The sequence below is a fragment of the Perca flavescens genome, chromosome 6 (genome assembly GCF_004354835.1).
Source record: "Perca flavescens isolate YP-PL-M2 chromosome 6, PFLA_1.0, whole genome shotgun sequence".
Lineage (NCBI taxonomy): Eukaryota > Metazoa > Chordata > Actinopteri > Perciformes > Percidae > Perca > Perca flavescens.
Window position 1 is genome coordinate 19,217,461 of NC_041336.1, and position 15,897 is coordinate 19,233,357.

Sequence of the window (15,897 nt, forward strand, 5' to 3'; positions counted from 1 at the left end):
CACACAAACGGATCCAGTGATGGCAATCTCCCTGATGCACATTCTTGCATTCAGCTTATAGTCACAGATACTTGATGTCACCAATGTGGGGGGATATTTCCTGACCATCTGTAAATAACATTGACTTTTGACTGGTCAGCTTAGTATTGGATTGTTGTTTTCATAGTTGTAACTTTAATGACTTATTTGATAAGTAACGCATGCACCACAGCACTGAGGTAGCTCTTCCTAAAGCCAATTGAACTTGTCAAAGAGATCGAGGTCTAACTCTTGAAACATGAGAAGGAATCTTTCAACCTAAACCTTAACTGTCAACTAGTCCTCAGACCCTGAAGTGGGCTCACATGTAATTTAACATGCACACACACACATACCAGGGTGACAGCTAGGTCAGTCAGACACTCACACTCCGTTCAGGTGCTTTTAGGCGATAGGAAAACCAGAGCTTTAAGATCTGCCATTACTGTGTGTTTGTGTGTGCTGAAACAGACCCACCTGCCCCTCTGCTTCATTAGTGATCCGGTCCTGTGTTATTGTTCATCAAGGATGCCTCTGTTGCATGAAAATACTTTCAAAAAAATGTGTTGTTTGTCGTTGGTGATGGTGATAGTGTTGACGATGCTGTTGTACTTTTTAATTTGTAAAAGCCAAAGGTTACTTTCAAATAGTGTGCACAGATATTGATTTTATATGTTTCTGTTTTAATACTTTGTTTTGTTTTTAGGGAAACATTTCTGTTTACACCTGTATCTGAAAATATAGATTGCATATATAAATACATATATCATTCATCTCTCTTTGTGAGTTTGGCTTTTGATATGATACGCGTGTGTTAAGCTTGAGTGTTTATCACTTTGTTGGATAGGCTTTTCAAAAATCTTTTTAATTTTTCTATCCAAGTACACCAAAAACATTGATGGAAAATGAAACAACAAAGCACACACTGCCAGAAGGTATGATTGCCTTTCCCATACTGTCCTAAACAAAGAGTGGGGTGTGTATTGGAGCTACTGGAACTCTCTTGTTTGTGAACAGATGAGCCTGTAACAGTAGGGGGCTGATTCAGGGATTATTAGAGCCTAGGGAGAGACTGTGTGTGGGGTACTACAGAGGGGAACAGCGCACAGCAAAAGTAAACAAGGTCTTTAATCAATCAGCGGATGTTTAAAAGCAGGGAACAGGCGAGAAAAAGCAGGTTGGGAATGGAGGCAGCCTGCAGTTTGTAAAGGAGGTTATAAGTAGAGGAGCTAACTGTGCCAGAAATACAGAGCAGACCTCAGCTGTTGCACTAGCCCAGTCTGATCAGATTTGTCAAGCCTCACCTCCTATTTCTTCTCAACGGCCCTCCTTGTTGCCTCGTTTCCCTCTCCGGAGCCATGCATCCCCAGCGTCCTCTTCCCCAGGCCATGCCCTCCTCCTCTCTGGGACAGCACCTGAGGGACATGGCCATGGGTCTGGGAAGAGGCAAGAACTTCCTTGGAGGAAACTTTGCCTACGGTTTCATTCAATCGTTTAAGGAGTGCCTCTATTTCCTCCTCTGCTGCTGGTGCATCAAAGAGATCCTGGACTGACAGAGAGTAAATCAAGTGGTCAAACATTGATTTTCCATTTTTCTCCATTGGCTCCTATAGTGTAATTTAAACCAGCTTTTATTTCATTGGGAATGGAGTGTTTGATCAGCGGTGCTGGCAAAGCATTGGCAAGTATAAGTCTTGTCTCATATGACAACAAACTACCACTTGAGCACTTAGCAAACTCTGTCTAATTTATATAAAGCAATTTATGTTTTGTACTGTTTAAAGGAAGGTTCTCAATTTAAAAAAAAATGAGGTATAGGTGTACTAAATCATACAATGATTTAATGTGTTAAAATATTTTTATCTCTATTTTTCAGTATCTGTAGGATGCTCTTCTTGGGTTCCAGAAAATACACATTTGCACATTTCCAGAAGCTAGAAATGTTCACTGCAAGACTGGGTCAGTTTCCTTATTTTCAACCCTGCTGGTCTGAGATCCTGATGACTGGCAGCCCTGATGTTCACTGTTCACAACACAAACTGGTGTGCAATGAATAAAGGAACTTATGAATAGAAAACATATTACCTTTATGTCTGCATTTGTGTTCATTTTGTTTTGATTAATTGTATAGTTAACTTGTACTGCTAAAAAATAAAGATATACAAATAATTTGGTTTAGGTGTCAAACTAAGCTTTTATGTGACTTTAATGAGGTAAGGCTTGTATTTTTTTAATTTCACAATGTTTGCAATTTAGCATATTTTTTTAGAGGTCCAATTTATGAATTGTATTGAACAAAAACCGGATGCATTTTACAAGCTGTCTAAAATGGGAAAGGAGGATATTGTGACCAAAAATATCAACCTGGAAGAAACCCCAGCCTGTGGACTACCAGCATTAAATGCCGAGGACTGCTCTGGTGGTGTTATCGTGTGTAAGATGTATGTTTTACATACTCACCATCACCTGCTGTTTGTCAATCAACTTGGAACCTTTCCCAGTCAAGAACAGTGACTCCGCATTGCCATTGGTCGAACTGGAGGGCAAGGGGCGGGACCAGAGCCAACGCTGCCTATGATTGGACGAAAGGCGCGTGGATCACGCAAGTTCAGGAGGAACTTTTAAGTTTCAAGCTGGATGGGGAGGCTCGTCTGCTGTACTGTAACTGTGACAGACAGTAGGGACTCAAGTAAAGTGACGCACCACGGTAAGAATTATCTGAATTTGGATGTAACTTACATGGGTTTTTATCACAAAGTAACTACGTCTGTTCGGTTGTAGTTTGTTTTTCCATTAACGGTTGCTACGTCGCCAACGTCGTTTCAGTCACTTTTTCCTGGTTGCTCGATTGACTATTGTAACGGTCGAAAGTTTTGTTTTTAAAGGATAATGTTTACGCTGTTCGTGTCATTTAAACCCTTTAATGCTTGACTTTACTCATACTGGTCTTTAACTGGAGTTTAACTCGGTGAAGTTTTATTTTTCTTGGAGCCCATGACATTACATTTCACAGGCTTCACGTGACGCTTCACTCAGAGCAGTATAAATAACTAAGCTAGCTACATAATAATGTAATGAACTGCCTGCTTTGTTGTTGTTGTTGTTGTTGATGATGATGATGATGATGATGATGATGATGATGCTACTTTGTGTGCACTGCTGTGAACCTATACCTTGGGTATGGTGCTTTTGCTGACAGCCTAACATTGCTGTCCCGGCCTGTCCTGGAGTTTATAACCTTTTTTGGTAATTTTTCCCAGCTGAGACCAAGATAATAAGATTAGGCCTACATCTGTAATCATACATTTGGCTGTGTTTTGCTCAAGAAAAAATAAAGTGTGGCCTACTATTGCCTAATGCAATGTGACACATAAATTTAACTGAAGGCATATTATTGTTTGCTTGAAATGGTATTAATGAACTGAGATCAGGCAGGAAGTCAAGTGCCCTATCTTTAAATAATACATTTAAATAATGTAACCCACAACCCAGCCTCCAAAAGCTAGAGCTTTACAGGTTAAATTAGATATTACTCATAAAGATCAGTGATTAAGAACAGACTACAAGGCAAGGAAAATATTTATTTTCTCTGTTAAAAGCCATCGGCTTTGTGGTGCAGTTGAAATAATCCTTTTTAACAATGTCCTCAGAATACATTTCTGCCTCTGTTGTGTTCCCCATGGCCATCTTCTGCATACTCCCTCGTTCTGTCTCTCATCAATCTCATGGTAGCTATATTTAGCCGGAATCTATTTAAGCCATTCCACTATATGCCCCACAATGCTCCTAGGGCCCTAGGCTAGATTCAGTAGCCTTCTCTTGGGAGGCACTCGATTAGGAGACCTAAATTGCAGAGCTGGGAGAGAATTGAATTTGGGGAGTGAAGTGTGTCATTACCCAGACAATGTTTTGTTAATGTAAGTGGTTAGCTCTTTCTGCATTCACTGAAGAAAGCCAGACTATGCCTAATAATATGCATCTCATGTTATGTCCTCTCCTGCTGTTTGAGAGGACATGCTTTATACAGCTGTAATACCTGACACTAACCTGTATCTTACCAGGAGGAGAAATTGAAATGTCAGTCAGTCTGCTTCTGTTTGAGTGATGATGGCCGCATACACTTAGCAGAAGTACATGAAGGAAAAAACAGTTTCCCCATATGTCTATCTTACTGTAGACTTTGTAATTCCTTAGCAATGCACACATAATAATAGATATAAATTTGGTGGTTTGTAGACATATATTACCAGACCAGTAGCTTTGAAATGGACAGACCCATTCTGCTGTCTGTATGTCCAGAATGGTGCCGGCCTTAGTTACTGGTATCTCTGCCAAAACATGTTCCAGCTAGTCAAAAGCCAGGGTGACCAAAAGGCCCACAACACACACAAACTACTAATGACAAACTGAATGATCCCAGGGAACTGGACTTCCTACACACACACATACACACACACACACACACACACACACACACACACACACACACACACACACACACACACACACACACAGCACCATGTGTTACAGTAGCTCCTTTATTGGCAGAATGGGTGAGGCTCAATAGCAAAGGTATGTATTCAAATCCTGAGCATGGGTAAACAGAAGATGTAAATTCCTTTAAACCACAGTACTCACACAGTCCCCCTAACACTAGCCCAGTAACAAGTGCATTGTTAACCATCCGGAAATTCTATTTCTAAATCACACAGCCAGCTTTGATGCAGAGCATATACAGATACAAAAGAGGATTCATTTAATTTGATTTCTTCTTAGTAAACTCCTATTAATCATCTAATCTAGAGATCTTCGACAGGATTTCCGGGACCCCTAGGTGGTCCTCAGAGTTACTGCAGGGGGGCCACCAAATTATTAATTGAAAGGAAATATTTTTTTTCCAAATTTATAATGTCTTAACATCAATCCAACATATTATTAACAAATATAAATTAGCCTGCTTGTGAAAAAAAACCATTGATGATAGGCTAACTGGCCTATAGGTACAGTGGGGGAAATAAGTATTTGACCCCTTGCTGATTTTGCAGGTTTGCCCACTTACAAAGAATGCAAAAATCTACAATTTTAATCATATGTACATTCTAACAGTGAAAGACAGAATCCCAAAGAAAATTCCAGAAAATCACATCATATGAATTTATTAAAATTGATAACCATCTGATGAGGAAAAACAAGTATTTGACCCCCTGGACAAACAGCAAGTATTCTGGCTCCTACAAGCCAGTTAGTCTTTCTTTAAGACACAGCCCCAATCCGAACCAATTATCTACATCAAATATACCTGCCTCACCTCGTTACCTGTATAAAAGACACCTGTGAACACCCAAACAACCAGCATCCAACATCACTACCATGGGCAAGACCAAAGAGCTTTCTACGGACATCAGGGACAAGATTGTTGATCTGCACAAGGCTGGGATGGGCTACAAGAGAATCGGAAAGCAACTTGGAGAGAAAAGATCAACTGTCGGTGCAGTTATCAGGAAATCGAAGAAGCACCACACCACCGCCAACCTCCCTCGATCTAGGCCTCCACACAAGATCTTGCCTCGTAGGGTGTCACTGATCATGCGAACGGTGAGGAATCATCCCAAAACCACAAGGGGGGAACTGATGAATCAACTGAAGGCAGCTGGGACCACAGTTACAAAAAAACGGTTGGTAACACACTACGCCGTCATGGATTGAAATCCTGCAGCGCACGCAAGGTCCCCCTGCTCAAGAAGAAACATGTACAGGCCCGCATGAAGTTCGCCATTCACCACCTGGACGACTCAGAAGAGGCCTGGAAGAAGGTGATGTGGTCAGATGAGACCAAAATAGAACTTTTGGCCTCAACTCAACTCGTCGTGTTTGGAGGGCAAAGAACACAGAGTACAACCCTAAAGAACACCATCCCCACCGTCAAGCATGGTGGTGGCAACATCATGCTTTGGGGGTGCTTTTCAGCCAAGGGGACGGGACAACTCCATCGTATTGAGGGGAGGATGGGACGGGGCCATGTATCGTGGAATTCTGGACCGAGATTTCCTTCCCTCAGTGAGAGAGCTGAAGATGGGTCGAGGATGGGTGTTTCAGCACGACAACGACCCTAAGCACACCGCCAAAGCAACAAAAGAGTGGCTGAAGAAGAAGCACATCAAGGTTCTGGAGTGGCCTAGCCAGTCTCCAGACCTGAATCCGATTGAAAATCTTTGGAGGGAGCTTAAAATTTGAGTTGCCAGGCGACAACCTCGGAACCTGAATGATTTGGAGGCTGTCTGCAGGGAGGAGTGGGCCAACATCCCTGCCGAAATGTGCATAAACCTTGTCACCAACTATAAAAACCGTTTGACATCTGTGCTGGCCAATAATGGCTTTTCTACAAAATATTAACATGGTGTTTGTCCAGGGGGTCAAATACTTGTTTTTCCTCATCAGATGGTTATCAATTTTAATAAATTCATATGATGTGATTTTCTGGAATTTTCTTTGGGATTCTGTCTTTCACTGTTAGAATGTACATATGATTACAATTGTAGATTTTTGCATTCTTTGTAAGTGGGCAAACCTGCAAAATCAGCAAGGGGTCAAATACTTATTTCCCCCACTGTATATAAGGTAGTCCCTAAGGTTTACCATCCACAGATACACATTTATGATTAACATTAAAACATGATTTATAAAATCATACAAGCAGTTATTATTTTAACAGCTTAGTATTCTATGCAATAAAGGTGTGCATAAAGGCTTTATATACATGTTATTGTAGGCCCAGTTTAATATGCCACTTAATTTTATACAATTTCTAGTAGGGGGGCCTCTGCTCCGGCTCTCTCTCAGATAAGGAGTCCTTGGCTTTAAAAAACGTTGAAGACCCCTCATCTAATCTGTGTTGTATGTTCCTCTTGTGTTGCAGGAGACAGGCAAAGCCTCTAGGGGGCAATGTCTGGCGCCAGCAGTGCTAACAACAGCTGGACACTCCTCACTCCTGAGGTATCACCACTCTATAAAGACCATAGGAACATGTGGAGTTGCTGTTCATGACCTCATTGAAAATGCATTATTTAAAATAAAAAAAAAAATAATAAAAAACTCTTTGTCCCAATTTATTTTATTTTGGGTCACCTGGATATGAACTAGGTTTCTGTAATAAGGCTGTCTTTGTTCCTTTTCTTTTTTATGATTTTTAATTATTATTCAGAAAGACAAACTGGTTTAAGAGGCACTGGCCTGATGGGTAGTTAAACTACTATAGCTCCAGCAATATCTAAATGGTAAGAATGTCTGGGCGTCTGTTTCTTTTGACTGTTTGTTGTTTGTCTGTTTGTCCTAGGAGTCAGTCGCTGAAACCCTAAGGCCTTTGGCAGAGGGGACAGAGCACCATGAAGAAGGCCTCACATGTGCAGGTGTTTGTCACACATAATTTGAGGATTGTGAGATAATTCATGGCAAAAGGAAAAACATATTTCTAACACACAAACCTAATATAATTTTTATTTTTTAATTTGTTAGTTTTTACTTTTGCCCATTTGCCTTCTCTGATAATTAATAAAACAAAACAACCTGAAACCTGAGAATATGTTAAACTATTATCTTCCTGCTTGCCTCCTGTGCCTGTGTCTGTTGAGCCAGCTTCTGTGGAGAACCAGCCTGCAAACAGTGCAGAGTCTGCAGAGAGGCTCCCTGTGGAGGACCACCTGGTAAGACAACAGTACACATAATTTTCTATAATGTTATATTTGTTGCACAGCTTAGCTGAATGTGTAGTTATGATTGGCCAACAAAGGCATTCTGCTGTCTTTTATTTTGTAACTATAACATCCTTTGGTTGAATACTCATTTCTGATTTGCCTGGGGATATGCATTTAAACTGTTTAGCCACCAGGACTGCTTGATTCTGATTGGCCAGAGGGCGTGTAGCCACATTATTATCTTTCTACCTAAGAATTTATACCTAGAACATGATTAATTTCAGCTGTTACCAGGCTACAGCTTCTTGATGAAGTTATCAAATAATGTTCAATACAAAGTTTCTATTTAAAGAATTTATAAACAAGTTAACACATTTGATTTTAGTAATTAAAGGCATGTGCACAAATGCAGAAAGTCCCAAACATTTCACTTATACCTTTCCTTATATATATTTTTAAATTAAAGGAATAGTTCTATTTAATTTTCTATAAAAAAATGGTGACAGTGGATAGACAGGAAAGGGGGAGAGAAAGACAGGGGATGACACGCAGCAAAGGGCCGCAGGTCGGATTCGAACCTGGGCCGCTGCAAAGGACTCAGCCTACATGGGGCGTACGCTCTTACCGGGTGAGCTAGAGGCCGCCCCTATTATGGACTATTTCTTGGCTGCGACCAGTAACTCTGGCAGCTGTAACTGCATTACACAAGATATAAAGAGAGATATAACATTTGATCATAGTCAAAGTCAAGTTTATTTCATCCATAAAAATGGAAATTACAGTGCTCATACCCGCCTAATACAATACAATACAATATAATACAATAGATAAATACAATACAAAATTTATAAAAATGTACGTTTAAAGTGCTTGTTGTGCTGTCTGATAGTCTGAGGTATAAAAGAGAGAGCATACCGCTTAGTTCGTGTCACGGGAGGCCTTAGCCTACCACTACGTTCCATAACCCTGCCAGTCAAATTACCATGAAGAGGGTGACCAGGGTCCCTCGTTATTTTCTTTGTCATTTTTGCCAAACGGCCATCATATACTTGATCCACTGTATTTAACTCTGCTACCATTTTTCCTGGCCTTCTCAGTTGACCCAGCATTCCCACCCCAACCCACCACACAATAACTCCAAACACTACATATCACTGACATTTGATTACCTCTGGATAGAGCCAGGCTAACTCCCTTACCTCCCTTCCCCCTGTTTCCAGTCTTTGTACTAAACTAAGCGCACTGGCTGTAGGTTTATATTTACCGTACAGATACAAAAGTGGTGTAGAACTTCTCATCTAACTCTCTGCCCAAAATTTCATACTTTTGCTTTTGAATTAGACTCATTGCTTGTGTTTAAACCAAACCCGCTAAAAGGGAGCTCTAAAACCTTTGACTGACTGTGTGTACCTTATGGAATTTTAATGACCTGATTCTTTTACCCAGGTACCGGAAGAAAAAACAGCAGAGCCAGGTGGAGACACAAGCACAGAGCAACACACCTCTGTGGCCACCCCTGTCATCGATGCCCCTGTTGCCTCCTCTTTGCAAGTCTCCGGCAGCTTCGCCCCTGACAGTGATGCACTCAGCCAGTCAGAGGGCCTACCTGAAGCCCAGGCACAGTCCAGCCGTGACCCCGATTCATTTTCTGACTCCTATACCCACATAACCCCCTCCCCTGATGAGCCCCAAGCTTCACTGCTGAGCACAGAGACTCTGGGAGGGGTGGAGTTTACACAGGAAAAGGACAGGCTCGCACAGCAAGGAACACTGCATACGCTGAATGGGGAGGAGCTACAACATGAAGGGGAGGAGTCTGACCTGTTTCTGAGGAGGACTGATTTAGGGAAACAGGCAGGTATGAACAACAAGTCATTTAATTATGACATTAATAGTATAATAACCTCAGAATCAGTCTTTATTATGTATATATTATGTACCTGGTATGCCTGTATCCTTTCCTTTATTTTTTGGAGACTAAGCCGTGTATGCTATTTGTGTTTGAAGTGTACTTGGTGGACCAGCTGGTTATGGAATTGTTCAGAATCTGGGCCAGGCGCTTGTCTGGAGAGGCTGTGGTTGGTACGAGGCAGGGAGCATGATGTGACAGAGAAACCTTTAGTTGCATGACACCCTGCAGAAGTAAATTGGCTTCAGAGGGACTGGGACCTCCAAAGTTTTTTTGCAGTGTGGTGTTTTTGGCTTTTTTTCGCTCGCTACAGCATTAAAAATGAGTCTTCTTTTGCTCTGTTGTGCATTTCTTTCATACACTTTTTGTTTACCAACTGGAGTTCAGTCAGTGAGTTCTTTACACTTTTATAGTTCCACTGGTCTTTTACAATCAATTGTGATGCATATAGTTTGGAAACTTTGGTGCCAGAAGTTCCAAAATGAAGCATTTGAATAATTTTCCAGACAATTTAGTCAAGATGTAGGCCTTATTTATGCAGTTTGAAGGAAAATAAGGCACGCAATGGAGCAAATTAACCAACGTGCCGTGCATAGCAGAGCCAGTAAAGAAGCAAGTCTCAACTCCCATGAGGAGTATACTGCAGCATCAGATGGTTTACAGTGCCCTAGCTGCTGTGCTATCTAACATCAACTTTGTGAGTGCAAGAGCACATATGTGCCTAATAATGAATAATAATATATGGCAGACAGTAAAAATGGTCTAATGGATACTTACATATTAAATGATTAGCTGTTTTAAACAACATACATTAGGGGGTACCCGTAGAATAGATTAAACCTGGAAATTGCAATGTAATACTATAACAACAGCTTTTCATACTCTGCCCTTCCTTCCTCCAGACTCCCCTGTGGATTCAGAGGTGGGTGAGGAGAGGACTGAGAAGACGGATGAGGAGGCAGAGGCGAGGAGAAGGAGGTCCCTCTTAGCGGCTCTGGAGCGGATTGGAAGGACAGAGGAGGAAGAGGAAGGAGAGGAAGTGTTTCAGCTGCCACAGCGGGAGGAAGACAGCGGGTTCTCTGTGAACAAGTGCATCCTGGTTGCTGTCATTCTGTTAGGGCTTGGCACCATCTTTTTCTCAGGTAGGCATCTGCATATGACCTGTTGGGAAGGTAAACATCCCATTTTGTTTTGCCTGTCACTATGTTAATACATTTCAAATGAATTGTTGATGATGAAGGTGTTAAACTGAGGTTGTTTAGAATAAAATTATGAATTAATAGCAGTAAACTAGACAAAGGATGCTCTGAGACTGCGGTGTATTATACCTGCAGGTTTCTTCATGGACCTGGATGAGGGTAGGTTATGTGTGTACATTGTACATGTGTAGGAATGTGCTTTCTTGCCCACGGCATATATTTGTGTGTTTGAATGTGCAAGCAGGAATGTGCACTGTTTTGCATGATACCTTTTTAAAAGCACTGCAAACTTTTATACGTGTGTGAGCAAGAGAGAGCAATTTATGCGCTTTTGCAACAAGGAAAATCTTACATCTTACTACATCACCACAATGTAAACCAATACCGTTGAGTTTGACCACCATATCTTTTCTAGTGTAACGCCCGATTTATAGGTGTTTATAAAGTGTTCATAGCATGATCAAAAAGCTGAAAAGCTGCATAATTGGAGATTCAAGGTTTCCATAAATAAATATATTCCATAACCTTTCATTTTAGATATTATACAGTGTATGAATTCCCTTACTCAGCTAAGGAGTACACATTTAATTATAAAAGATTGTTTTTTGTTTTTTTCCTGCATATGCAAAGCTTTTGCTTGTGTTCTTTGCCAGTGTATTTATTTACATGAACATTAAGCTCTGCATAATACATTTACAGAGAGTGACTATGGTACAATGAAGCTGAAAGATGCAGAGGTACCAGGAAAACAGGTCAGTCTGACGTCAGTTTGTCACTTCTTTTTTGTCCTTCTATTCTGTCTTCGTGTTCTTTCTGTTATTAATTATAAATAAAATTTTTGCACCGAGGTTAGAGTACAATGACTGCCACCACATTAATTTTTAGTGTGATATGGTCACCAGGAGACCACCCACAGCACTGGCAGCTTTACTGCTATTGTCTACCAACTGGGCTACTCTGGACTGTTCTTTCCCGCCTCGTCAACACTTACTGTTCTCTCACTTTTTGACTACTCTGTCTGGCAATAGTAATTCTGAAAAGTCATCTAAAATCTTGCCATTGTTGAGAGTTGTACTCTGTGTGCAATTTGTTGACAGAAGTGGCTTAATCCAGAGGTTCCTCCACCCCCAGTAGATGCTGACAGTACCGAGCTTCTAAATAAGTTAGCCGAAGAGAACCAGCAGATTTCTGTACTACAAGCCCAACTTCAGGTGTGTGTGTGTGTGTCTGTCTGTCTGTCTGTCTGTCTGTCTGTCTGTCTGTCTGTCTGTCTGTCTGTCTGTCTGTCTGTCTGTCTTATAAATGTGTCACTGAGTTTGTAGTATTCTCACAGGACCCTCTTTTCCTGTTCGATTTTTTTCTTTCTTAAAACAGGCACAGAAAGAAGAGCTAAAAGTAGCCAAGGGACAGGCAGCAGAGGGAGCAAAGGAGCGGCTGCGTTGGGAGGAGGTGGAGAAGGAAAACAGTAGGTTGAAGAAAGAAATGGCATCTCTCCCTGTCCTTCAGAAAGAGAACGAGAGGATGAAGAGAGAGCTGGAGTCTGTCCTGGCCCTACAGAGAGAACTAGAAACACTGAGATCCACTGTGACTGAATTAAAACTCCCCTCAGGTACAAAGGGATAGAGGGAGGAGGTAGGGAGGGAACATGGAGGAGGCTAGAAGATGTAGAAGGATGATAGTTATTAGACAGCTAGGGAACGTGCAGTATGATTCTTCCTTTTTCTTCTTTGCTGTTATTCTCACTAGAATGCTCACTTCTCATCTTTGTAGTGTAGTTGTAGTGACTTCTTCTTGTCTTTCCTTCAGCAGCCAGTGAAGCAGCTCAAGCACCTGTGACGCCCACCACATCGCCCTCCAGTGGCCAGCCAGAAGACAGCATGCAGGACACAGCCGGATCTACAGAGAGACGGCCTAAGAAGACATTGGATGACCAGAGGGAGAAGAAGAAAGATGTGAAGAAGGATGAAATTGACATGGGCGAGAAAAAAGAGTGGAAAGAGAGAGATAAATCTGAATGGAAGGAAGGAGAGAAAAAGGAGCGTGAAGATAGAGTTAAAACGGAATGGAAAAAGGGAAAACATGAGCAAGGAAAGTTTGACAAGGAGAAAGATAAGGAAGGCAAACAAAAGAAGCACAGTGACGAGACAAAACAATGGAAGGAGAAAGACTGGAAGAAAGAAAAGGCTACCAGGGGTGATGAAGGAAAGCCTTGGAAGGATAGGGAAGGGAAGAAAGAGTGGATAGAGAAGAGTGAGAGAAAGGAGGAGGAGAAAGACTGGAAAAAGGCAAAACATGAGAAAGTGAAGACAGATAAACAATGGAAGGGTAAGGAGAAGGATTGGAAGGTAGGAAAAGACCATGGAGAGAAGCACAAGGGCAAGGAGGAATGGAAAGGAGAGAAGGAATGGAAGAAGGGGAAAGATGGCTTCAAGGAAAGTGGCAAAGAGGAATGGGAGGAAAAAGATTGGAAAGAGAAAGGAGAGAAGAAAGAGTGGAAGAGGAAAGATAGTGACTGGAAGAATAAAAACGGCAAAGATCACACTAAGGAAGGGAAAGGAAAGGGTGAAAGGAAACAGTGGGAAGAGAGAAAAAATGGTAAAGAAAGGAAGGGGAAGGATGAGAGGAAACAGTGGAACGAGAACGAGCGGAAGCGGAACAATGGTAAAGATGGTAAGGAGTGGAAGAAGAAGGATGAGAGGAAACAGTGGGAAAAGAAAGAAGAACCGTGGAAGAGAGGAGGTGAGAAAGACGGAAAACCCAACGGTGATCGGCGAAAGGACGGATCGAGCTCCGAGAAACACAAAGACGAGCACAAACGCAACGGTAATCACGGCCACAAGGCAGAGCACGTGTGGGGAGATGGGAAGCCTCGTCACACACACCGCCAACCGTCCGTGGACCAGCCCGAGTACTGGGTCCAGCAGAGAGACCGCCTCCAGCACAACCCCAGACCACCACAGCCATGTGACTCCCTGGAGACCTGTGCTCAGGCGGAGGGGCTGCTCCCTGTCCCCTTCCCCGAGTTTGAGGCCATCCTCCAGACTTACCTAGCCAAGGCACAGGTGGCGGGAGTGGATCGTTCCAAAAGAGAAGAGCTCCGAAAGCTAGCCGCCGAATTCTTCAAGGATGGACTCTTTGTCCACGACCAGACGAGCTTTCAAGAGTTCGTCGAAGATTTGGGAGATATTTTGGAAGACATGGTGGAAGGAGACGACGACGCGGAGGAAGAGGACAGCGCCATCGAGGAAGAAATGGAGGGGTTTGAAATACAAGTCATGAAAAAGTTTTCAGTGCCGGAAGCTGTAGAGAAAAAGGAGAGATCCAAAGGGGACCGGAGGAAGGAGAGCGGACGAGGACGTGGCTGATGCAGTCATAGAATTGATGGATCTGTCAAAAGTAGCTTAAGAGCAGTCCCGACAGATGAGAGGTTATTCAAAAGGGAACATTTTATATTGGACCACAAACGCTTACAAGTATACATTTATCATCCTGTCACCCTTTTAACAGGATCATATTTCACACCTTAAATCTGTTGTCCAAGAAATTTCAACTTATGATTTAATTTCACTGTTCTGGGTTGTTTTGTATTGTACATATGCACATGCACACACATCAGTTCTTAATAATGGAGAAAGTGCTTGCATCTACATATGGTTTCTGTGATGGAATTAAGAGAGAAGAAGATACAGAGACTACTGAAGTATAATGCACACATTGCATAGCCTTTGTGTGCTCTTTATTCTACAGTAGGCAAGGCAAGGGAAATTTATTTATAGAGCACTTTCTCATACACAGAGGTAATTCAAAGTGCTTTACAGGCAGAAACAACAACAAATATACAACAAATTCTGAGAAGACAAACATATTATAAAGGCATAACATAGTTTAAAAACAAATAATAAAGTAATTAAAATACCATCAAGCAAGACAAATTGAAAGCTCTGGAGAAGAGAACAGTCTTTAACTTAGATTTAAAAATGGTTACAGTTGTCGGCAATATATTTAGGGCCTAGACCATTGTAACACTTGAAGGCAATAAGTAAGGCCTTGAAATCAATTCTGAATTTAACCGTAGTAACAGTAGTGTTCAATCCATTGAAATTTTATTTGGGATTGAGCACCTGCAGCTAATGTTGAACATCCGTTGGTTTGAAAGTCATTCCTGCACACCGTGCTACTTTCTCCCTTTGTATAGGGGAGATTCCACCTGTTAGATTGAGTTTGATGTTACTCTACTTTGACTCTCATGCAGGAGCAGATACTGTATAGTCTTATTGACACGCTGCACCTCTTCCTCTGCAAATCACACTGCGCACTGATGAAGTCTACCTATTCACTGATCCTACACTGTAACTGCAGTATGCCATCTTTATGTATTCATTGCTTTGGCCTGGCCTTAAATGTCAGATTGTCTTTAAATCATTAGTTTTTTAGAAAGAGTGGCATGAACTGCTGAAAAAAAGTTTAGTTAATATTTTATGTGAAATTAGAGAAGCCTGAATTGATTTTGTTTTGGATGTTTGTACTTGTTGCATTAAATGTGTTAAAGAACTATGTTGAAATGCAGAAATATATAATTAACTTATTTTACAGAGGTTGGCATAATATAGATACAAATATAATTGGTTGGCACATAAGATATCAACATGTTGAGCATGTATGTTTCTTTTCAGGTACAGAACTCATGTTGTCCACTAAAATGTCCTTAATTATTGTTTTATCATGAATGGAACATTTGTTTCTGTCGATTAGGTCGATCATGGCACGTAGTTTCCACAAAAAACACGTTTTCCTTCACACGCTATCTGTTTACATGCTAACTTATTAAATGTTGCTGGGTCAAGGGTCTACAGCCACATGGAGATTATAGGGCGTTGATGCAGAACAGCGTACTGCGTGGGCTTTGTGGCAGCATAGAGAACTTTGTATGTTAGGGTGTTCGTATTTGGCCCTGTTACTGTCACAAGAGCTGGATAATAAATTTGGCACATCCCTGTGTTGAAATAACTTGCTGTTGTCTTCTTTTCATTCACTCATTAAATGTTTATCTTCACAGAATGCCACTTACAAACATCTAGTC

At 41.5% G+C, this 15,897-nt stretch overlaps 2 protein-coding genes across 7 annotated transcripts; both read left to right on the top strand.

Annotated features, from left to right (window-relative positions):
* Positions 1 to 93: 93 nt before the first annotated feature.
* lenep (lens epithelial protein) lies at positions 94 to 2,026 on the top strand. Its single transcript, XM_028579591.1, has one exon. The coding sequence runs from the start codon at positions 1,377 to 1,379 to the stop codon at positions 1,569 to 1,571; it is 195 nt and encodes a 64-aa protein (XP_028435392.1). The 5' UTR covers positions 94 to 1,376; the 3' UTR covers positions 1,572 to 2,026.
* A 611-nt stretch (positions 2,027 to 2,637) lies between these two features.
* On the top strand, positions 2,638 to 15,824 carry pbxip1b (pre-B-cell leukemia homeobox interacting protein 1b). 6 transcript variants are annotated; one of them, XM_028581159.1, is made up of 12 exons: positions 2,638 to 2,725; positions 6,935 to 7,011; positions 7,352 to 7,424; positions 7,651 to 7,718; positions 9,156 to 9,567; positions 9,717 to 9,791; positions 10,521 to 10,760; positions 10,953 to 10,976; positions 11,517 to 11,569; positions 11,915 to 12,028; positions 12,192 to 12,426; positions 12,624 to 15,824. In XM_028581159.1, the coding sequence occupies exons 2-12, from the start codon at positions 6,961 to 6,963 to the stop codon at positions 14,180 to 14,182; spliced, it is 2,904 nt and encodes a 967-aa protein (XP_028436960.1). In that variant the 5' UTR covers positions 2,638 to 2,725; positions 6,935 to 6,960; the 3' UTR covers positions 14,183 to 15,824. The 6 variants fall into 6 exon arrangements, with proteins under 6 accessions (XP_028436960.1, XP_028436961.1, XP_028436964.1 ...); XM_028581160.1 differs by having other exon boundaries at positions 12,627 to 15,824; XM_028581163.1 differs by having other exon boundaries at positions 12,192 to 12,282.
* The last annotated feature ends 73 nt before the right edge of the window (positions 15,825 to 15,897 follow it).